General features: G+C 42.6%; 1 protein-coding gene across 1 annotated transcript in view; it reads left to right on the forward strand.

Moving 5' to 3' along the window:
* HACD3 (3-hydroxyacyl-CoA dehydratase 3) overlaps window positions 1-23816 on the forward strand; it is a 33031-nt gene extending 9215 nt beyond the window's left edge. The window contains exons 2-11 of the mRNA XM_045822988.1: window positions 3048-3090; window positions 5122-5195; window positions 6393-6557; window positions 8220-8271; window positions 10674-10784; window positions 15486-15613; window positions 17050-17162; window positions 18329-18435; window positions 19025-19156; window positions 22105-23816. Of these exons, the coding sequence (XP_045678944.1) occupies window positions 3048-3090; window positions 5122-5195; window positions 6393-6557; window positions 8220-8271; window positions 10674-10784; window positions 15486-15613; window positions 17050-17162; window positions 18329-18435; window positions 19025-19156; window positions 22105-22181 (1002 nt within the window). The 3' untranslated portion in view covers window positions 22182-23816. The remainder of the gene's footprint in view (window positions 1-3047; window positions 3091-5121; window positions 5196-6392; window positions 6558-8219; window positions 8272-10673; window positions 10785-15485; window positions 15614-17049; window positions 17163-18328; window positions 18436-19024; window positions 19157-22104) is intronic.
* The last annotated feature ends 143 nt before the right edge of the window (window positions 23817-23959 follow it).

The raw sequence follows: 23959 nt of genomic DNA on the forward strand, positions 1-23959 counted from the left end.
ATGTTCTTTGATCACTGTGTACTTGAGGTAGAAATTAATAACGTAACTAGAAAATCCTATGTTTGGCAGTTAAGAAACACTTCTCAGTACCCATGTTTCAGGGAAAAAAAATCAATGATGGAAGTGAGTGATGAAGCAACCACTACATTCAGAGCTTGAGGGATGCAGCCAAAGTAGGAGTTGGCAGGAAATTTATATTTTTAAATGGTTATATTTAAATTATTAATTAAAAGAAAAGAATGAAGCCTGAAGGTTAATGGTCTCTGAGTCAGTTTCAAGAAGTTAGAAAAAATAGCAAATTCTCTCAAAGTTGGAGGAAATAAAAAGCAGAAAGTTCTTGAAAAGACAATGAAAACCTCTTGATAAGATTAAGACAAACCATATCAGTAATGAAAAAGACTTAACCATAGAAGCTACAAACACTACAAAGAGAATACAGAATTTATGTCAGATAAAATGGATAAATTCCTAGAAAGTAAAGATGGTTTCTACCAAAGAGATGGAAAACCTAAATAGCACAATGACAAATTAATCAGTAGTAAAAAAAATCTTCCCACAAAAGGAAATTCCAGGTTTGAATGGCTTCACAATTGACTCTACCAAACATTTACAGAAGTAATTTTGTTAGTTATCTATTGCTGCATAACAAATCACCCCAAAATGTAGTGGTTTAAAACAACAACCGTCAGTTATCATCTCTTGGTTTCTGTGGGTCCCTCAGGAAGAACAGGGTGGTGGTGGCTCAGGATCTCTCTGCACCGGCTGTAGTCAGAGGTGCCTTGTGTGACAGCCCGGGATGCTCACCTCAAGGCTGTCTCTCTCACCTTGGTGGCAAATCGACGTCCACAAGTTAGTTTTCCAGGTGGGCCCTCACACAGGCCTGCTTGAGTCTCCTCATGGCATGGGCCCAGAGCGAATGGTCCAAGGGGCCTGGATGGAAGCTTCAGTGACTTACGACCTGCCCTCAGAAGTCACATTGTTGTCTCTACTGTGTTTTGTCAGTTATTCAGATTACATCTGACTCAGTTAGGAGAAGGGGACTACACGGGGTGTAAATACCAGGGGCCGAGGCTCACTGGGCGGGCCGTCTTGAAGGCTGGCTGCCCCCCAGACTTGTACTTGCATTTCCGGGGGGGAAAGGTAGAGAGAGAGACAGAGAGAGGTAACACTCTGTAATTCATGAGGCAGATAAAGAAAGAGTATAGGCCAATCTTTCTTATAAATGTAGGTGTTAATTGTTTTACCCTCACCCCAGGGGATTTTTATTATTGCTTTTTTTAGAGAGAGAGGAAGGGAGAGAGAGATTCTTCGATGTGAGAGAGAAACATCGATTGGTTGCCTCCTGTATGTGCCAGGACCGGGCATCAAACCGTCAACCTAGGTATGTGCCCTGACGGGGAATTGAACCCGTAACCTTTCGGTTACAGGCTGATGCTCCAACCAACTGAGCCACACTGGCCAGGGCAAAATGTTAGTTTTTTTTGTTGCTTCAGGGTCTCATTCCAATTTTGAACTTGTTTCTGGCATAAGCATTTTTAACTGAAATACCCTCCACTGCCACCTTCAAAGGAGCTGAACCCAAAATGCCCAGTGCCCTGCTGGGTAGGAGCTGCCCTTCTTGCTGACTAGGCATCCGAGGTCTGGCTCCTGAAAGTGCTGGGTGCACTCCGGAACCATGCTGTGGCTAGCCCCTCAGGCCTTGGTTGCACACATTTGTCTGTCTGAGGAGAGTAAACTGGGCCTCCAATTTCCACGTTTCCTTCCACGTGAATTAGGGTATGGGAGACGGAGTTGGGGAAGAAGTGACCTAGGTAGGGAACTTACTTCCAAGACATCCCAGACCTCTAGCTTTCACAGTGATAGTGACATCAAAACCCTGTTTCCCGTGCTGAGGAACTGTACCCCTGGAAGTATAGCCTTTTTTGATTTGGTTCCCTAACTCCCACTTCCTGCCACAGAGATCACCTAGATTATTACCCTCTTTGGGTGAGCTTCTCAGCCCGAAATCTACACTCCCACTGGGGAGGGTCTCACCGTAAAGCTTGGCTCCAATGCTCCCCCGACCCCAAGTCCTTGTTATTTCCCTTTTCCGAAAGCGCTTGGCTCTGAATAGAGCATGCCAGCCCCCAGGCAAGGTGGTATACTCTAGTCTCCAGCCTGCCGTCTGTCGTGTTGGTTTCCTTTGACACGTGATGGAGCGCAGAGAGTGGAGCCTACAGGAGAAATAAATGAACTGCTGCTTCTTTCTTACTAACTTTGAGCTGGAGGTAGGAGGTGAGTTGTTTCTTATCCACTGGACAAAGAGTTAAGTAGTTTGACTTTAAATTATGCTGCTAAATTTAGTGCTCTGGGAACAAAGAAATGAACAATTTAGAGAATTTCAGTCTCTTTTAGTCTTCCTTTGGATGGAGGTTAAGAGCGTGGAGCCTGAGGTTAAGGCACTGCATGTTTCATTTTCATCCACAGCCCTTCCCTCTGCCTGTTGGAGTTAATTTGTTCTTTGTGTTGGAACACAGGTCTTACGTTTGGTGCAGCTCTCCCCACCCATTCTGTTCCCATTGTGTGTGTGGACTGAACTGTAACACTTAGTGTTGGTTACGACTTTTTTGGTCTTGAGTGTATGTTATTTGATGCTATTTGATGTCTTCTCACTGCAAATGACTCATCTGTTCCACTAGATTCCCTGCCTCCATGGCTCAGGGGCTGAGTCTTAGAGATCTGTGTATTTTCCTATAACACCTCTCCCCCGCACCTTGCACTGTTTGCAGTTATCAGAATGGATTGGCTTAGTGTCTGATGGTTCTGCACCGTTAGAGCAGTTTAGGGCCCTTCTTGAAGTAGGCTACAATCTCAGATGGGTGCAGATTGACAGAGAGAAATCCTACACACAGATGTGAGTAAATGACTAAATGTATGTTCTGGGGGTGGCACAGGGTAGGAGGTTGAGGCCCCAAGGGGGAAAGATAGAGGGAAGTAAGCCCCAGGTTTTAATTCCATTTTTCTCCTCATTAAAATCCCCTTCTCGCATCCTTGGTCTCTTTTCACAGAATCCTGCCATCAGCATCACTGAAAATGTACTGCATTTCAAAGGTCAGTATCCGGGCAGATGCTCCCAGCCCCCTACACAGTTGAAGAAGCATAGTGGTGGTTTCTTTTTATTTTTATGTATTTGTCTTATTCATTTTCTGTTTATACATACCTCTCTGATACTCTTGGGGTAAACTAGATTGTTTTGAAATACATGGTTAAAAAAGTCAAAGAATTTGTTTAAAATCCTGCTATCCCCTTGGAGAGACAGTAGATATAGCAAAAAAGAATCCTGGGCTAGAAATAAGGAGTTCTGTCTTTTAGCTTTTGTTCTGCTACTACCTCAGACAACTTTTTGACTTCTTTGGACCTATGAATATAAAATAGGGTGTTGGGTTTAAGCTGTGTTTCTCAAACTTGAGGACCCACAGACATTTGAGATTATGTCCTCAGCATCCACCAGGGTCACAGCCCCAGGTTGAGACACATGTTAGGAGTTAAATATGGTCACTTAAAGTGATACTTGGCTTCATCGAAGCTGCAAACAGATGCAGACGTGGCCACTGAACTTGTGTGGTAGTGCTTGCTTATAAGGTGGCTATCTAGATCGAGGCCCTGACCTCTGGGCTGTAGTCCGTGGCTGTCAGGAGCTGGACCCGCAAGGCAGGTGAGGGGCGGGGCAAGTGAAGCTGCACTCTCATTACTGTGTGAGATTTGCCTCTTGTCCTCCCGCCCCCTGGGAAAAATTGTCTTCCTTCAAACTGGTCCCTGGTGCCAAAAAGGTTGGGGGCTGCTGATCTAAATGATTTTTTTTGAAAGCATATAATGAAATAAAAAAAACAGAAATTTTCTCAATGAGGCTGTGTGGCTCCCTGATATTACACTTATAGACCAGTTTGAGAAAGCTTACTCTAGGTGATGTGTAAAGCTTTTCCAGCTGACAGTCTTTGATTCTGTGAATCTGCCTCTCTCCTGTCTCCTCAGTTCATCAGCACACTTGGTGCTTTGCCTCAGGGTAGGTCTGGATTCATTGTTAACCCAACGGGTGTGATTCTCCCTATTCTCTTTGTACTAGTGTCTTGGAATGTCATTGCTAAGTGACTGGGGTTATGGGACATTGACCAGTTTCTGTTTTACACGAGATTCCATCTGCCTTAATGTACTCGCCTGATTTTTTTATCTACTTTTCAAGATGAGAGCAGTGGTGGCAGCAGCTCTGGTATTTTATTTTTTATTTTATTTTATTTTTGTTTTGTTTTATTATTTTTAGGAGTTACACACTTGAAAGGAAGTCAGAGTGATGAAAGTGTATCTTGCCACTCGGAGCTTATAGACTATCCTATCTTCAGGAATTTATGGTCTTAGGGGACGACAGCTACCTGCAGCAAATATCAGGCAGGTTTTACTGCGTGTGGCCAGATGAGGGAAGAGAGCCGAACTGACAGACAAGTCAGTTGGAGGGCAGGGTTGTCCGCAGGCACTGGCACCGGGCACGGCTTGCTTGGGGGAGGGAGCCCTGTCAGGGCCCAGGGACGGCGGAATGGCCAACCCCAGCCCTTTGCTCCCACTGCCATTTGTCCTTAGGAATGAGCTGAGAAGATTGTTCATCTCCTTTTTGTTGCATTTGGGATGTGCTAAGGGAGAAGTCAGCATCTCCATTTTCTCCCCCTGGTTGGGAGGTGTTAGGACCAGAGTCTTTGAGACAATCCAGCATTTCTGTATCCTGCAACTGCCCTTAACCTGCTTCTTCTTTGCTTTGGACTCAGCACCAAAGTGAATATTAGACTTATATCTATGTGATACCTTGGGCCTTGCTTTCAGTATTCTTTTTCCTGCCTGTTATTTGCACTGGGCATTGCCAGGGCCGTGGTGAAAGACTGAGTAAACACCCTGGAATTGACCGTCAGAAGGACGAACGGAGATCAACATTTGTCCAGCTTCCCCTTAGCTGGCTGTGGAGTAGCTCTTCTCACAGGTGCTCACCCATTCTGGCAGGACCTGTTCATATTTGCATATTTGTGAAAGAGCTGCAGGGAGCTTTTGGATGGCCTTTTCTGCTCAGGTTTGTAGTAACCCGAGTTTCTTTCCTTATAGCTCAGGGACATGGCGCCAAAGGAGACAACGTCTATGAGTTTTACCTGGAGTTCTTAGAACTTGTGAAGCCAGAGGTATGTTCTTCCCTTCCTATTTTAGGAAACAAACATTAGCCCTTTAGTGAAATGGGGAGCAGGGGTGGTGGGAAAGAAGACAAAAACCAAAGGAGAATATAATTCTTTCATTTGGAACATGTTTTAGCTGTAAAGCAATGTGGAAGTCCTCTGCCACTTATTAGCAGTTTGCACAAGTCCCTTCACTTCCTCGAGTTCCAGTTTCCTCACGTGTTAAATGAAAGATTGGGTTAGTGATCCCTAGGGTGTTTTCCAGCTCTGATACTCGATGTTTTCAGTGATGACAGAGAGGAGCGTGGCACCCGTGGAGAGCAGAGCTACACAGGGCAGGTGAAGCCGCACCAGGGGGCTGCTTTCATTAGAAATCAGAAAAAGCTGAGACAGTTGATCTTTAGAAGGAATGCTGAACATATATACTGCAGTTTCCTGTCTCTCAGAGCTTGAGGAAGCTTCTGGAACAGGAGGGGAGAGAATCTAACACACGGCGCAGGTCGGTTTCTGGAATTACACTTCGATTTCTGCGCACATTGACCTCTGTCTGCAGGGGGTTTCAGTTGTCTCAATAGTCAGCCGTCGTTCAAGCAGTGGAGAACTTGTCAGGGGTCTTGCTTTGGAGGCAAAGGGAGAGGCCATGGAGAAGAATAATGAACTGGACAGCCTCTAAGTATTTGAGTTTAGCTGGGAAGACTCCCTAGGCCGACCGTTGTGAAAAAGTCATATCTACTCCCGGGCAGGTCTGGTCCTGATCAGACCTTTCTAAAACAAGGACTGTCTGTGCCAAGGACCACCGATCATTTGAATTCAGTTGTCTTTATGGGAGGAAAGTTTGCAAGGTGAGGATGCCCTTGACAGCGATTGCATGTAGTGTCTTGCATGTCGTAGATCTGGCAGGAGATTTGTCTAGTTTCATCTGGGATGACCAGGACCATCTGCCTTTCTCATCTCGATTTCCTCCTGTGTCATTCATTGGCAGAATCAGAAAGACAGTGATGTTCTTCCCAGACATTCCCTGTACCAGCCCTTGGTCTGGACTCCAGATGTTCTCTTGGTGTCAGGACTAGTAGGAACAGAGAAGGGAGGGGAGTAAGCCCACCCTGCCGCTTCTTTGTGTACTCACACTGGCTTGGGACAGTTTCAGGGGCAGGACTGGGGGGTGGGAAGGAGAAGGCATCCTCACATTCTCATTTTCTCTCTCAGCCTGTTTACAAACTGACCCAGAGGCAGGTAAACATTACGGTACAGAAGAAGGTGAGTCAGTGGTGGGAGCGGCTCACCAAGCAGGAGAAGCGTCCACTATTTCTGGCCCCCGACTTTGACCGCTGGCTGGACGAGTCTGATGCGGAAATGGAGCTCAGAGCTAAGGTCAGTAAGCACCCCGGGATCTGGACAAAAATCATGAGGAACTCGAGTTATTTCAGCCACCTCAGGTACTTATCAGGAACTGATAGAATTAATAACAGAGTTATAAATTCAGTTAATGACCTGGTGACGTGGTCATCAGTTTTATACACTGAACCTCCAAGGGATTTGTTTGGTTTTCCCTCCCCCGTGATTAGACTAGGGTGATTGGTTTGGGGGGAGGAAGACTTGAGAGGTGTCATTCATACATGCCGTGTCATGGTACGTTCTGTGACGTGTCACTGTTGATACTGGCCTTGCTCGTGTGGCTGAGGTAGCATGTGTCAGGTTTCTTCACTGTGACGCCACTCCCCCCTTTCCGTACTGCACTCTTCGGGGGACGTCACTTATGCACTGCCCACGCTCGAGGCGTGGGGAGTTATGCTTCCCATCTTCAGGGTGGAGTATCTACACACTCTATTTGGAATTATTCTGCATTTGAGATTATTCTCTCTCATTTATTTATTTAGTCATTTAAAAAAAATACCAGTGTGGACATGAATACTTATTTTATAGTATGGTTATAATTCCATCCTATGTTATTTGTTTTGTTGCTCAGATTGTTCCAGCTTTGGCCATTAGAACTCTTTCAGCTGGCTCTCACGTCCCTTTGACAAAGCTCAAGGCTCCATCATTTTGGGGCTCGTTCCCCCTCCCCGCTCCTGTTCTCCCTCCTTCCTGCTCCACTTGCGCTCTTCCTTAATTTCTGGCAGTATGAACTGCTCTAGGCTTATTTTGTATATTCTCTGCTCCAGTCCTAGAATCAGCCATTCTTCAAGGAACTCTGTTTTGTTTTTGTTTTTTAAGATTTTTAAAAACAGATTTTATTTATTTATTTTTTTGAGAGGGAAGGGAGGGAGAAAGAGAGACAGAAACATCAATGTGCAGTTGCTGGGGGCCATGGACTGCAACCCAGGCATGTGCCCTGACTGGGAATCGAACCTGTGATGCTTTGGTTTGCAGCCCGCACTCAATCCACTGAGCTACGCCAGCCAGGGAACTCTGTTCTTTTTATTAGGGAAAAACGGTAGTGGAAACTGAGATCTGGGCTCAGGTACGCTTACTGCTGCAGGGTACTGCCCTCGTGGCTGGGCCCTCGCAGCCGACAGAACGACGAGCTGTGTGTGTGCATACCAGCGATGCCCAGCCATATGTCATAAATGTTTCTACGTGCAACCATCTGTATATTAACCTAATGTGAGCTCATACTGAGGTAGAGACATGATTTTAGATTCTGGAAAAATTATTCCAAAAATCTAGGGGTGTTAAAAAATAAAATAGAAATCTGCTTTCTGCCTTAAATTTCTGTTTTGTTTCTATGGCAGTGACAATTCTGGATGTCTTTCCAGTTCTAAGATTTCAAGCCTTACCCGCTTTGTAGTTCGCAAGCCAGCTGATCGGCCTAGCCTGTGAGCCTTGGATGGGCGTTCTATGATGCTAACGCTACTTAGGTAGTTAGGAGGAGTCGGGCTTTTTGACTCCACAAACTAATTTTCCCAAAGAAGCATGAAGGCAGTTGGAGGAGGTAGCTTTCAGGGGGTCAGATCACTTCTCTAGTATGTGGACTTTTGCAAGCATCTGGGGATTCTAACTTGTGTTCTTGGAAAACTTCTGTCCAAATTCTAGGAAGAAGAACGCCTGAATAAACTCAGAATTGAAAGCGAAGGCTCCCCTGAAAGTAAGTTGCCCGCGCTGCTGTGGTAGTTACCAGTTAGCTTATGGCAGAGGTGGGTGTGGGTGCGTGTGATGTGGTAGGAGAGCTGATGCTGTGTAGGTGAGTCGATGGGCAAGACTCAGTGTCCAGGGCTTATGCTGTGCACACCCACGTTAGAAGCCCTACTTTTACTGTTTCCCTAGGGTTTGGAGCCTAACATCATCTGAGAATACCAGGCTGGTGTAGCAGTGCGGCAGAACCTTCATCTCTTGGACTGGCCTAGTGTTAGGGGGCAGCATGTGCTGCATGGACACGGGGAAATATCATCTAGGACCATGGCTGTCCTCCCTCCAGCCTGGTGTTTTTCTCCCACCCAAGATCTTAGGGGCTGTGACACAGATAGGTGTGATTGTCAGCCTTAACAAATCCATTGCTATTTCTGTCCAGCCACTTATAAACAAGAACTTCTGTAGGTGTATTATCTTCTGGGTGACACAGATTACCTTCGATAGCTAGCCATTGAACTCTTGCTGCAACGCAAGCATTGTGCTGGTCCCGAGTGTGGAGCCAATGAATTCATCATAGCACCTGCGCTCCGAGAACTTACATTTGAGGGAGGGCTGTGAAAGCCTGTAAGTTAACACTAATGCTGAAAAACAATAAAAGATGGCTCCTCATTTATTCATACTCTTTCAGGTTCTAGTGGTGCTTATTCGGCCTGCCATAAATGGGGAAATGGGCAGTTGCGGAGCAGTGGTTTTCAGACTATGTTTCAGGATGCCCCAGCAGTGTCCAGAGATGCTTCGGACGCATAGGCCAACTGAACAGTTGGGCTTTAGTCACAGCAACTCTGCTTTTGTGTTTTACGTATTGGTGTTGTCAATCAAGTCTCCCTTGAAAAGGAGGTTTCATTGCTCTCTAAACAGATATGAATAGCTAGTAATTTAGAGAAATATTTTCTTAGAAAAATAAAGGAGGGGAGACAGTGGAGGTAAAGAATAGCAACATGAAAGTCCATCTAAAATTTGTCTACTTATTTTTTAAGACTTTATTTATTTTTAGAGAGAGGGGAAAGGACAGAGAAAGAGAGGGAGAGAAATGTCAATGTGTGGTTGTCTCTTGCACACCCCCTACTAGGGATCTGGCCCACAACCCAGGCATGTGCCCTGACTGGGAATTGAACCAGTGACCCTTTGGTTCGCAGGCCTGCACTCAATCCATTGAGCTACACCAGCCAGGGTGCCATCTAACATTTAAATTAATTTTTTAGTTTCGGAGGGATAAACTTAAAAAAATGCTTATATGTGGATTTTTAGGTTGTTAGGATAAAGCTTTAATTGTTTTATCTAAATTCATAAATTTTCCTGATGAAAGAAGTTCTTTATGATGGGGAAGTATAATAAACCTTTATAGTTTTGAAGAAAAAAAATTAGTTAAATGTTAAAAGTCTGGCTTTTTGGCCCCTTAGAATGAGATTGATTTTGCTAGCACACCACTATTCAGTGTGTTTATCTGAGCATCGGCCGAGTGTGAAAGCAGTGTGTGGTGTAGAGGTGTGTCTGTGGCAGCAGGGTCTGAACCCCATAGCTCTTAAGAATGATCCTTTCCTGTATCCTTCCCCTTTGACTCAACCATGACTTTAAGTTCTTTATTCCTTCTCTCACTCTGATTAGCCGAGTCTTCACAAACCTTAGGCTGAAGACAAAATGAATGTCCCTTATTCTCTTGCCTTTCAGTTTGTAATATTCCTCCTTTAGTTATATCCTCATCCTACCCATCCTCCAAAGCCCAGATCAGAGACTTGCCTGATTCCCACTTCCCCAGCCTCATGTCATTTTCTCACCTTGAAATTTCACAAAACATTACCTGTTACTCTATCTTGTATTATGGTTTTAGATTGTAAGTTCTTTGAATCCCAGTAGTGCTCCTTCAGACCTTGGACATTGTAGGTGTTCAGTTAATGCTTGGTTGAGTGAATATATGATCAGAATTTCTTTCATTATTCTTTCTCTCTCTGACCTGGTTTGACCTGTATGACCTTAAAAAAATTCCAGAGTAGTAACTGTAGATTATATTAATATGACAAGGAGCTGAGTAGCTTTCCCCCCGACCTTAATTGCCTCCTAAGATATATTCTCTTTTTGGATTTATGTCTGTATACTTATCCCTCAAGGCTCTAAGGGGAAAGACCACTGAAAACATGCCTTGGAGTACAGTGTTCCTCATAATTTTTCCTTATCTGTTTCTCTGTGGGACCAGGAGCCAGACTGGTGCAGACTGGGGCCGACTGGGGCCAGGTCTTGTTGTAGGATCTTGGGGCACCCAAGTAGGAAAGGGGTGGAGTGACACCACTGTGTCCTGCACACCCCTCTCCTGCCGTGACTGTGACTCCTGCTTGTAACATGCTGCCTTGCTTCGCTTTTCAGCTCTTATAAGCTTGAAGAAAGGGTACCTGTTCATGTATAATCTTGTGCAGTTCTTGGGATTCTCCTGGATGTTTGTCAACATGACTGTGCGGTTCTTAATCTTCGGAAAAGGCAAGTACCCAATTTTAACACTAGTTTTCTTTTTTTAGTAGATTGGCCCACTGCTCACCAAAGCTGATACTCTCTGCCTTTGGAGTTAGTAATAACCCCTCGTATTTGTGTAGCTCTTCATGCTTTTCATTGTACTTTCACACCTGTTACTTCCCATGGCCACGGAAACAGGCGGGCTGATCTCCGGTCTGTTTCACATTTGAGGAAATGGCCATAGAGACGGCCAAAGAAATGGTCTGTATCCACACAGCTCACCAGGGACATATCTTGGGCTAGCATCCCTTTCTCTATTCATTAACTGAGCATTTATTTATTTATTTATTTATTTATTTATTTAAAGACCTTATTCATTTATCTTTAGAGAGAAAGAGAGGGAGAGAAACATCAATGTGTGGTTGCTTCTCACACACCCCCCACCCCGCCCACTGGGGACCTGGCCCACAACCCAGACATGTGCCCTGACTGGGAACTGAACTAGTGACCCTTTGGTTCGCAGGCTGGCGCTCAGTTCACTGAGCCACACCAGCCAGTGCAGGACTCTGACTCTTCTTCCTCACACTGTATACAAAAATAAATTCCGTCAAAGGATTTAAGAATTATGAAAAGTTTAACCATAATAGGAGATATAAGTAAATGTTATAAAAATCTCATGTGGAAGATTAGGCTTTTCTAAGAAGTGTTGGAAGAATCATAAAGGAAAATGTCAATATATTTGACTATAATAAAAGTATTTAAATTCCTGTATAATCTAAAAACATCCCAGCCAAGAGAGCATTAAAGATTAAAAGTATATTGAAGTTAGCAGTGTGGGGATTGAGGGTTGGTGGAAAATTGCAACAAATACCAGAAGGAAGGGTTGATTTCTTTACGTAAAGAGAACCTGCACAAATTGATTTAAAAATGTGAAAACTGCCCTGGCTGGTGTGGCTCAGTGGATTGAGTGCTGGCCTGTGAACTGAAAGATCTCTAGTTCGGTTCCCAGTCAGGGCACGTGCCTGGGTTGCGGGCTGGGTTCCCAGTTGGGGGCCGTGCGAGAGGCAACCATACACTAATGTTTCTCTCCCTCTCTTTCTTCCTCCTTCCCTCTATCTAAAAGTAAATAAATAAAATCTTTAAAAAAATAAAAATGTGAAAACTCCACCAAATAGCTCAATAAACAAAATTATGTATAGGAAATTCATAAGAGGAAATAAAACTAATTTAATATAATGAAAAAATATTTAACTCAGTAATGATGAATAAAAAATAAAATGAGACTTTTTTTATTATCAATTTTGCAAGGTTAAAAAAGATACCTAAGTCAAGAGGACATATGTTAAAAATAGACACACCAGTGGCTACTGTGAGTGTACAGCTCTTGGGAAATCATTTGGCAGAGTCTAGAACCTTAATTGTTCATGTCCTTGAACCTGGTAATTTCATTTCTGGAACCATCTTCTAAAGAAAGAATTGAAACTACACGAGCAGCTTTTTAAAAAGATAGACATTATGGCATTATTTATATAGTAACAAAGTAGAAGCTACCTAAATGTCCATTGAGGAACTGATTTGGAGTATTCTGTCAGTGGCATGTTGTCAAACACAGATAAAGCATTTAAAATTTGTCGGAACACGGAAAAATACTGATGACAGGCTAAAGAAGTAACATACACATTTGTTCTTCCAGTTTGCTCACATCTATGCAGAAAGGAGAAAATGAACCAATACATGTAAAAAAGATTGGAAGGAAATGCACCATTTTCAAATAGTTTGAATGTGGATAATTAATTTTTTTTCTGTATTTTGTGGAATAAATATGAGGAAAAATCTAAGTATAGTGGAAAAATATAAACTATTTAAAGAGAGGGAAAAAATTCTGTTGACTGTTTTATTCTTCACTCCTAAGTTTTTCCATCCTAGGTTTGTAGGAGGTGAATTGTAGTTAGCTCTAGAATCATTTAAAAGACATGCATGTTTTTTCCAGCCTTCTTAACATCTTGAAATTATGCAAACCACAGTTTAAACCGACACCATTAGACTGATTTGTGTGTTGTCGTGCAAGCCTGCTGGGTGTTAAGTGTTGCAGCCCCAAAACTGCAAAGTTATCTGGGTCACGTGTTGAAAGTAAGCTGCCCGGATTTGTAATTGCTGTTTTGGCTCAGAGCCCCTTCCTAACCACCTACTAGAGTAGAGCTGCTGGTTTAATTCTTCCCTTATCAGTCCTCAGAGAGTGGTTGGGGCTTGGTACCCAGGGTCACAATTTGCCCTTTGCAGTTTTCTCCTTTTGAATAAAGGATGTTGCCGAATGGCAGATTCGATACATGTACTTATTTTCTCATATAAACATGTATTTGCTGAACTTCGTATGTGAAGGAAAAAGCAGCAGACTCTTGGGTTTATAAAGAAACTCTTGTTTGAACTTGTTTAGGTCTCTATTAAGTAATACCTTTTTATTCAATTAATTTTTAATTTTTTCCTAATTATAAAAATGTGTTACAGAAACAATCAGAAAATAAAGACTTAAAACAAAAAACTCTACGATAATCACAACTCTGAGAGCAACAGATTCTTGGTCCCTGGCATCTTTCCCACATAACTAATTTCCTTGAGAACAGTTCCTGAAGTGGAATTGTGAGATTGGAGGACAGATTGTTTTTAAGGGTTTTGGTGTATACTGCCCAGGGAGAGTATGTGCTACTTTATACTACCACAATTTAAATCCATGTTCCATTCACATATGAGTGCCTTCTCCTAGTTTCAGTTTTTTTTTCAAATCATAAAATTAAATGTAGCAATTTAAGAAAGTTTGTGACATGGGGAAATGGGTGGAGGTGTGGTAGAAGGAGGAGGGGTGAATCAGCCACTGTCCGTCACTATTAATATTTCCGTACATTACCTGTTAGTTTTGTTCTCCTACCATTAAAAATTATTATCACACTCTACATGCATCTTGTTTTTAAAACAATATTATAAGCAGTTCAATGTTACTAATATTCTTTATAACTGTCACTTTAGAAATCAGATTAATATTCCTGAATTGGAACAAGGATCAATTTCCTGTAAAATCAGAGGCAAAGACCACAAGATCTAATTTTTGTTTACCGTGTGCCAAACCTTAAGTTACAGCTCTCTAGTATGAGAGGTCCTCACTTTTTAAAGGAGAAATGCCACTTACAGTGAGTCCCTCTCGAAAGGGTACCAGAACGTCATTGTAAATGATGATAAAAAGATTGGATTGGTTTTTTATCTTGAAAAGAGGGCATGAAACTTTATGAACTTTATTTTTTTTTAATTTCTTTTTAGTTTTATAGAGAGGGGAAGGGAAGGACAGGGAGAGAAACATCAATGTGTGGCTGTGTCTCACACATCCCCTACTGGGGATCTGGCCCACAACCCAGGCGTGTGCCCTGACTGGGAATTGAACCAACAACCTTTTGGTTCGCAGGCCCACGCTCAATCCACTGAGCTACACCAGCCAGGGTTGAACATTATTTTATACATAACAAAATTTAAATTGTAATTTTGCATTAGTTTGTTTAAAGAAAATAATTAGTTAAATTTTGAGCTACTTATTAGTGGGATTTTTCTGGTAAAATTATACGTTAGCAGTATATACGATTCTTCTTTTCACGTTTGACTTTGTAGCAGAGCTGTAAAATGAATCATTCCCGCAAAAATACTTTAGAGGGTTTCTTCAGTTTTTGCAGGGGCGTCTCTGATTCATCTGGTATTTAAACTGTACTCTTTGAGGCTCCTGCAGCGCCCTGTTCGTTGGTAACTGTCCTGACTCTGCCAGATGCTTGGAAGCACTGCTTGGATTTAGCAGGCAGCCGAGAGTCCTGCACTTTCTGCGATGTGCAGGACGGGCATTGTCCTAGCCCAAGTGTCAGTGGTGCCCTGGTTGAGAAACACTGCAAAGAGGAATGTAGGGATTCAGGAGCTCAGGTGAGGATCAGTGTGGAAAATAAGGGATTTTACATTATGGACCCCTTGGAATTGATGCCACATTTACTTACCTCATGTGAGCAATAACTGTTATTTCAAATTGTTATGTAATACCCATGAAGTGGATATACTGTAGTTTGCTCAAACTTCCCATGCCCTTAGACATTTAGACAGTTCCTACTTTAATGCGTTGAGAAGTGTTGCAGAGAGCAGTCTTGTTTCTTGAGTTCTTTTTCATTTTAGATTTTTTTTAGTTTGGGTAGATTCTCAGAATAAGGATGATTGGGATTACATATATAAGCACAATTAAGGTTTTTGAAAGTTAAATTTCATTGAGTACTTTTGTACCTCTCTATTGGTGGATGGTTGTACAATTTTTGAGATTGTGAAAGGCTAGATTGCATTTAGTATATGGGATACAGTTCTAGCTTTAAATTAAATGAGGTAATGGAACTGAAAGGCATTATTGCTTTGCGTGACACATAGGTTTTTCAGCACGTAATAACTGAATGGAGCTGAGGGTGCTTTCTTCCTCGCCCTGTACGGTGAGAAGTGCACGCAGGGTTTGTGTGTTAACTTTCTGGTAACCAGTGGGGTTGAGGGCTCATGATCCCACAGTCCTGCTTTCCTCCAGCTGGTTGGTTAGTAAACTTGAATCTGACTGGATAGTTATTTACCTTTCTTAAAATTTCTTTCATGTAACGAGTTACATAGTTTGAGAAAGAATTCTGTTGGAATTTGCCAATTTGTTTACCTCAATGTACCTTTGTCCCACAGAGTCCTTCTATGACACTTTCCACACCATGGCTGACATGATGTATTTCTGCCAGATGCTGTCGGTGGTGGAAACTATCAATGCAGCGATCGGAGTCACTAAGTCCCCAGTGGTGCCCTCTCTCGTCCAGGTACTGGATAGTTGACCTCGAGGGTGGAGAATGAAAGATGTCAGTGTTATTTCGGAGGTGTGCCACAATTTGCTGAGAAGTCTCAGTTAGTAAAAATACCTATCAGCACAGGAAAAGCACTGTTTAATCTGAACGAGGAGGAAATACTTAAGCCTCAGAAATATTTTCTGAAGTAAACTGTCACCCCTTCAGGTTGATTTCATTATAACATCTTTATGAAATCAGTTATACTAGTAAAGCTAGGGACACTTGATTCCCAGGCAGGAGAAACTCCCACCCTCAATCTTCTTAGAGAGACCTTGGTCTCCTCCCACCTTGGGTAGATGAAGGCAGTATCATAACTAGTGACTCTGTCTACTGTGGGACTTTCTTTCATATATGAAGCAGGATGTTCTGGCTCCTGTGGGGACCCCTCCCCCCAGCGCATCTCCGTCTTTCCCTAGTATTTGGAAGGTTGTTAGCAGGAATGGGGCATCAAAGCCTTGCATCCTCCTTTCCTTTCCTAGCTGTGTGATTACACGCCATTAAATACTGCCTACGCAGACACGGGGAACCAGGTGATTGATTACTGGTTAGTCTTTCAGGAGTAGTGTTGATCATTTTACCCTTTTGTGGTATACCAGTGCTGGCATGCCAGTAGTATCAGTTGCCTGGTAAAGGGTGTTAATACAATAGCTTTGTTATATCCAGCTTTTCTGCCCTTGGGAAGTGGCTACTTTAAAGAATAAAAAGGGAGTAGTGAGTGACCTACTAATATGGAGTAATATATATTTGTTATGTCAATGACTAGTACAGATAAGAAGTAGGGTAGAATTTCTAGGGCCAGGATTTCTAGATTCAGCATCATGTTGCAAGGCTCCAGCGAGTGCCATGCATGTAGAAATCGGTGTGAAGGCAGCCCCAGGAGTGGGACAGTGCCACGAGATTCCTGGGGGGTGAGTCTTGGGAACCTCACATCGAGTAAGAAGTCACAGAACAGTACACACAGTATGATTTCAGCACATGTAAAAACAGGCCAAGTGAAGCACTATACTGTTTAGAAATACATACATAAGCAGAATGGAATGGTTAACATAAGATAGTAGTTATGTACATGGCGGGGGCGGGTGTCTTACAAAATGTTCTACTTCTTAACTTGGGTTATTCAAACACAAATGTTCATTTGGCAGTATCCTTGAAACAGTGTTGGGATGTGTGTATATTTTTTTAAAAATATACTATTTATGATTATGTATTTATACATACACACATTCTTATCCAGAAAGACTGGCTTGGGTATTAACTTGTTTCAAAACTAGGGCAGAGGATTAAACCAGTTGAGCTAGTCTTTTTCTGTTTACCTTGAACCTAGCTGGGTTAGGTTTCAGATGACACATATATATGGTTTTAAACATATATTTTTAAACTTTTTTCTCTCTCTCGGGTCCTTTTAATAGCTTCTCGGAAGAAATTTCATTTTGTTTATCATCTTTGGCACCATGGAAGAAATGCAGAACAAAGCTGTGGTTTTCTTTGTGTTTTACATGTGGAGCACAGCTGAAATTTTCAGGTGGGTAGAAACTCTAGCATGCTGTTTGAATGCATCTCCTTTGGATCAGCTCTCTTTTCAGAGAGCTGCTGTCTCATCCAGAGTCTCGTTTGGTTTGGGGTGCAGGTTCCATCTGTGGAGAGTGGTAGCTGGGTGTGTGTGCTCCTCAAAAGTGAGGCAGAGTGTTTTTTAAGCAGGCTTTGGATTGTAACACTGGCCACTGTGGAGCAGAGGGAGGGCTCCAGGGAAATGAAAAGACCTGTTTTACCCTTCAGGCGCTTGCTGTCTGGTTGGGAAGAGAGAGCTCGTTGCACGCAGAAGAATTCATGAAGGGCTGAAGGAATGTGGGGCTGGAGGAGGAGTCCAGATTGTGGGGGTTAGTGAAGACCAGCCTTCTAGAAGGGATGGTAGAAACGGATCCTTTACTACAAGATTTTTGAAGTTTAAATTGACCTCTTATCTGATTCTTCCATTCTAAGTTGTCAATAAAGTAAACATCTTTAAAAAAATTTCAATTAAAGTAGATGTATTCTTCTCTACCAGACCATATATATTCCTATGTATGACTCAAGGTTAAAGGTCTTCGGTATACTTAACTATACTTTTGTATACTTATCTCGATGGCATTCATTTATCCAGAGATAGTGTCTGTCATCCTTATCCACCGTATTTTTTGGACCATAAGATGTAACTAGGTTTTAGAGGAGGAAAATAGGAAAAAAATTTTGAAGCAAAAAATGTGGTAAAATATCTAATAACAAAAATAACATAATACTTCACCAATGTAAATGTAAACAGAACTCAACAGCAGCATTAACAACCATTATTCCTCCCAAATTTGGGGCGGGGGGTATGTCTTATAGTCCAAAAAATACAGCACTTGGAATTTCGATGGGAACTAGGAATGAAGCCAAAAAGCTTCTGAGCATCCATTCCACATACTCAACTATTCCAAAGAGGGTTCCTTTGAGACATACACTTGGTCTCTCATTCAAGAGAGTTCACATCCTTTGAAGACTGGGGGAGGAGTATGATGGGAATTTATGGGTAGATAGCTCAGGGTTACGCTACTGTTAGGAAGAAGACTTGTGTGGCGAGTTGTGAAATGGTTCTGTTTGAATGGTGTTGTAGAGCTGCCTTCAGAACCCAAAGTGGCGTTTCACACCTGAATTCCTTCTTTTCAACAGGTACCCCTTCTACATGCTCTGCTGCATTGACATGGATTGGAAGGTGCTCACGTGGCTTCGTTACACTGTGTGGATTCCTTTGTATCCTCTGGGATGTTTGGCAGAAGGTACTTTCAGGAACTCGAGGTTTAATAGCTTAGCTCCAAGGGACAGCTAAGCCAATAGGCCAGTTAGTTCTTCCTCCCTCTGCCAGCTTTAGTCAGTATGTGGATGCTGGACTTTTCGAGGTTTTCTTTCTAGTGGTTTCCTTCCACAATACTCCTGGCATCCAGACTATTCCAGGGAGACACCTCATTTGGAAGCTTATGTGTCATGTGCTTCCTGTTTATACGGTAGTTTTAGTTTTCCAAAGCAGGTTCATATTGATGACTTCATTTTATTCTGACAGACAACTAGTGGGTGAGTCAGGTAGAGATTTTTCTCTCCATGTTATAGAATAGGAAAATGAAGCCCAGTGTCACCAAGTGATTGTTCCTCACTCCTCTTCTGATGTCAGTTGGGAGGTTCCTGTGTAAAACTGGGGGGCAGGGGGGCGGGGAGAAGAGGCATAAGTCCTCTGTCCGGAGGCAGAGGTCCTCCGGAGGAGGCAGCATTTTCAGCAAACCCGTGACTGAAACTCGGAGGGGTTAGAAGGCGCTGTCACTAGACGTGACTGCATTTTATTTGCTTCTAACAAGTTCTTGTTTCTGCTTTCAGCTGTCTCAGTGATCCAGTCCATCCCAATATTCAATGAGACAGGAAGATTCAGTTTCACATTGCCGTACCCAATGAAAATCAAAGTCAGATTTTCCTTCTTTCTTCAGATTTATCTTATAATGTTGTTTTTAGGTAAGCATTGGCTCTGCAACAAACTATTTCCTTTCACTTCTTTAGAGGTAGAGTAAAATGATTCCAAGTTTTCAAAGTCTTCAGGAACCATATTTCCAAAGGAGTCATGTAGAGTTAAGAGGAAGAGGACTGCTGAGAACAGACCGTCTAGCAGAAACGCTGCGTGTGGGAAGTAGTTCCTCCCAGATCCCCAGTGGTCGAGTTATCTTTCTTGAAGTGCTCTTGGCCATTGGGAACTCATCATAATAAGGTTCATGTTTAAAACAATTCAAGAAGTTCTTTTAAAATAGAAAAAGAAGCTCATTTTCCTTTTACTAATTTCAGGAGCACATTCCTTACCCAGAGCTTACAGGGCTGGGGAGACGGGCAGTCCAACTAGCAGCAAAGAAGGGGGAGCTGCCCAGAGCCGTCACAAAGCCTTCTGCCTAACCGTTCCTCACATGCAACCTGCTTGCTTATTTATTAATTTACTTTCATAGAAAATAGAAATTCTTGCCTTAATTCATAGAAACTAAAAGGGAAAAGTATGTAAACCTAAATGATTGCAAATATGAGACTTACAAGCCTTCCTAACTATAAGGACTGTTGACTTTGGATAAAGTTCTCATACATTTTAATGTAATTTATGTGTTTATCCCTGCTTTAGTTCACAAAAGCCTTGAGGTGGCCCTAAATAAGCATGGCTGTCTGGTCTCCTAGCAACACAGGATGTGACAGCAGATAGTTAGTATATTAATCTATTGCTGTGCAACAAACGACCCCAAAATTTAGCAGCGTGAGACAACAAACATTTATTTATCTCACATGGTTTCTAACGGTCAGGATGCAGTGTGGTTTGGTGGCCCTGGTTTAGGCTCCCTCATGAAGTTCTGGTGAAGCTGTCAGCTCAGCCGGGGCTACCGTTTCTGCAGACCTGACTGGGGCTGGGGGCTCTGGTCCCAGCCCACTCGTGTGGTTGTGGCTGCAGTACTTGTTCACGTGGCTGCTTGTTCGTGACACGACTTCTCCCTGAGCAAGTGATCTGAGAGAGCCAGAAGCCACACTGCCTCTTAAAAGTTTTAACCATTAAATTTTTAATTGTAATATACTTGACATATAACATTGTATAGGTAGGTATACAACATGTTGATCTGATACATTGATGTACTGTAATATGACTGCCATTGTAGCAACAATTAGCACCTCTGTCATGTCCACACTGCCTTTTCTAACCTGATCTCAGGAGTGCATTGTGTCATTTTTCTCATATTCTGTTGGTCACATAGACCAACCTAGTCCAGTGTAGGAAGGGACAACACCGGGGTATGAAATACCAGGCGGTAGGATCGCCAGGGACCGTCTTGGAGGCTGGCTGCCCCAGACAGTGAGAGGAAGACCACAGAAAGTAAACCCCGGAAGCCAGAAAGGCTGGTGGTCTTGGTGACTCAAACTGGGGAGGAGGAGCCCACACTCAGGGTGTCTGTTGGCACACGCCAGAGTCACGGTTAAACAGTATCCGTTATGGGCAGAGGTCATTTGCCAAAGGCTACACTTTACTCCACTTCTTATTTTCTATTTCTGAAAAGGTATAATACATTACAGAAAGATTTCTAACCAGCAGTGTTAAAGGTCGTTGAAGGGAGTGAGCTTCAGTTTGGAAAATGCACTCATTAAAAGAACTCTTTACCTCTGTTACTGGATAAACTTCCTGTTACTGTGATCAGGCTCCATGAGGTGGGTGTGCTGAAAGTGTTAAGGAGGAATAAGCATTGGAAAGACCCTTAAAATGTTTTACTAATAAAGGTAGAAGGGTAGAAGTATTTTGATGTGCACGCACCCCAGCGGCGCTTCTTCGTGTTGCGTATATTGTCACACACTCTAATTTTCGAGGTTTCATGCAAATACGTAGTTTGCCTACAATGAATATGTAGTTGTTCTTATTCTTCAGAATGAAATAAGTTCTGATTTGCATAATTTAGAAGCAGTATAATAACCAGTTACCTCTGTGCATAGATCAAGTTGCTCTTCTAAACCTACATGTTCTCACAAAAAGCTTAGAAAAGAAGTGTTTTTAACTGCTGTGCAATGAGGAAGTTGAGGTGAGGCCAAGCCACAGGATAGCCCGTGGTCAAGTAGAATTGAAATTTGTTTTTTTGGCTCTGAAGTCCTATGTTTTCTAATTCACTAGATTGTGCTTCATAGAAAAGTGTGTCACATCTTGTAAACTGTTGCTTAAACAGGTTATTACATAGCCTTTAATTAAAAATTGGGTTGTTTCTATACTGTAGATTTGTGTATTTTATGTCTTTAAAAGAAAATGAACAAAAAGAACATTGTGAACTCCAATTAAAGAAGTGTTTAGGGATATATTCCCTAATGTCTAACTTTCATTGAAAAACATAAAAAATGAGATGGGAATGGGCATGTGATAAAGTAAATGTAATTAATAAAGTTTAAATTTAGGTGGTATTTACTGTACAGTGACTTAGTCTTATTTTTTTTAAAGATTTCATTCATTTAATTTTAGAGAGAGGGGAAGGGAAGGAGAAACAGAGGGAGAGAAACATCAATGTGTGGTTTTCTCTTGTGCACCCCCTACTGGGAACCTGGCTCAAAACCCAGGCGTGTGGCCTGACTAGGAATCGAACCAGCAACCCTTTAGATCACAGGCTAGAGCTCAATCCACTGAGCCACACCAGCCAGGACTGATTTAATCATTTTTATGTTTGAAAATTTTCATAATATGGGAGAAAATGAAATTGTAAACCCACTGGGAAAAAACTGAGCTGTCTCCAGTGCATTGTAATAATTTTTAATAACTTCTTACTAAGTTGTACTTCCTGAGCAGCTGTGGTAAGTACAGAGAGGTATGAAGGACGGACAACTGGAGACCGCCACTGCCCTCGGAACTTTTGGTTATGAACAAGGACAAAGAGTTTCCTTCCTAACTGGCCTCTTTTCTTTTTCAGGGTTATACATCAATTTCCGTCACCTTTATAAACAGCGCAGGCGGCGCTATGGACAGAAAAAGAAAAAGATCCACTGAAAAGAAATTTAGATGACTTCTTGCCATTTAGACTTTTGAGCCTAATCTATAATTCTTAAAGTTTTACCTTCTTGTACTGATGTAAAAGTTTTTTTAAAGTTAAATGATTAAATTCTCAGTAAGGCTATCTTCCATTCCCCCCAGTAACATCCTGAATTTGTCGTATTATCTTCCTGTAGTTCTTGCATGACATCTGAGACAGGTTCGTCCTTCTGTGTTCTGCTAGTGACGGCAGACTCAGCCTGCTCCCGCCCGCTCCGGGTCCAGTCAGGCTGCTCCACGCAAGCCAGAGAGGCTTCTTCAGTGTCCTGAAGCTACTCGGTACTGGCATGCTTACAGCTGGAATTTGTTCTTTTCAGCTATTGATTGTGGAGGGAAAAATCACCTCTTTTGCTCTATAGGGGGCTGTAAAAGTGACCCAGGCAGGACCTAATATATTCTGTACCCAAGGGTTACTTGTTAAGTAGGGTGGTACTGAGTTTTTTGAAAATCAATCCCATTCAGTCATTGCTAGGACATGTCTGAGTCCAAGTGGGCCTAGAGAACACACATTACCTCTGAACTCTTGGGCCTCTCCCGCGCTGGGTTACCAGACAGTACTTACCTGTGTGGGCACAGAGTGCTTTGAGAAACCAGTCAGAACCTCGAAACACTGTGATCGCTTCATTCCAAGATAAATCAGAACTGTTTTCAACACTAAAGGAAGATGAAACACTAGTTAGACAATAATGAGATTATAAGAATTCCAAACCCAGATGGCTACAGGGATCGGAAGGGTCAAACTGGCGATAAGACGGCTGCCGGCAGTGCGGCCTGTGGCAACCTGGACACACGAGAGTAGGCCAGACAAACATGCCTACAAAACAGTTAGGCTGTGCGTGAACATAAAAACTCAAATCTTCCTTCCCCTACACTGGCTAAGTCCGTTTACTTGTGTACCTGTCAGAGTAAGTGGTGGGTCTGTTTTTAGGTCTGTTTTGAACAGACCTAAAAACACCTTTCATCCTGCCGGATGTAGGACGAGCTGGCCTACACTGTCCCGCCGTCCTGCAGTAGGCCAGTGAGCAGAGAACCTGGGCGGGAGAACAGCCAGTTCATTCTCTCACAAAGATTCCTGGTGGGAAACCCACCAACAGAGGAACGGGGGAGAAATCGAGGCATTGTGAAGTATGGCCATTGTCAAAAACATCAGTTTCTTCTACTACATTCCAAGTAAACTAAATAAAATGGGTTAGAAGTAATGCTTGTATGAAGAATTTAAGGTGCGATTGCTCTTTCTGTTTTCCATTCCCGTTGTTCCTGGGGGGAAGGGGCCGGAATGAGTTCTACAGTTTCTCTGAGCCCAAAATGGAGACTTGGTTTGACCTAAAAACATGAGTAGCACAGGCGGGGTGATTTTTTACAAGTTCATTGCACTGAAAGGTATTTTGCATGTCTAACTTCTGTCGATACTCGTTTGTGTTAACTTCTGACGTTCTCTCACCTGACTTTGTGTGTGTAATCGGGCAGGTCAGCTTTGCAGGAGATTATGCTGCATCTGTGGTGGAATCTTATATTCTTATAAGCCCTTTTGTTGCTGTCTGAGAAAGCAAAAGATTGGGTATTTCTATTAAACATTTACAGTCAAAATCCTAATAACTTGTGTTTAAAGATCATTTGCGTATGTGAATGGTTTTGAAATTGTTAGTGATCAAAGTCCTTTGTTCAGACAAAATAGTGTATAGCCCTTCAGTATGTTAAACCAAAAGTAGCCGCTCAGGTTGAGGCTGGCAGGAGTA

This window comes from Phyllostomus hastatus, unplaced genomic scaffold (assembly GCF_019186645.2).
Source record: "Phyllostomus hastatus isolate PE091 unplaced genomic scaffold, TTU_PhHast_1.1 phas_scaffold_501, whole genome shotgun sequence".
NCBI lineage: Eukaryota > Metazoa > Chordata > Mammalia > Chiroptera > Phyllostomidae > Phyllostomus > Phyllostomus hastatus.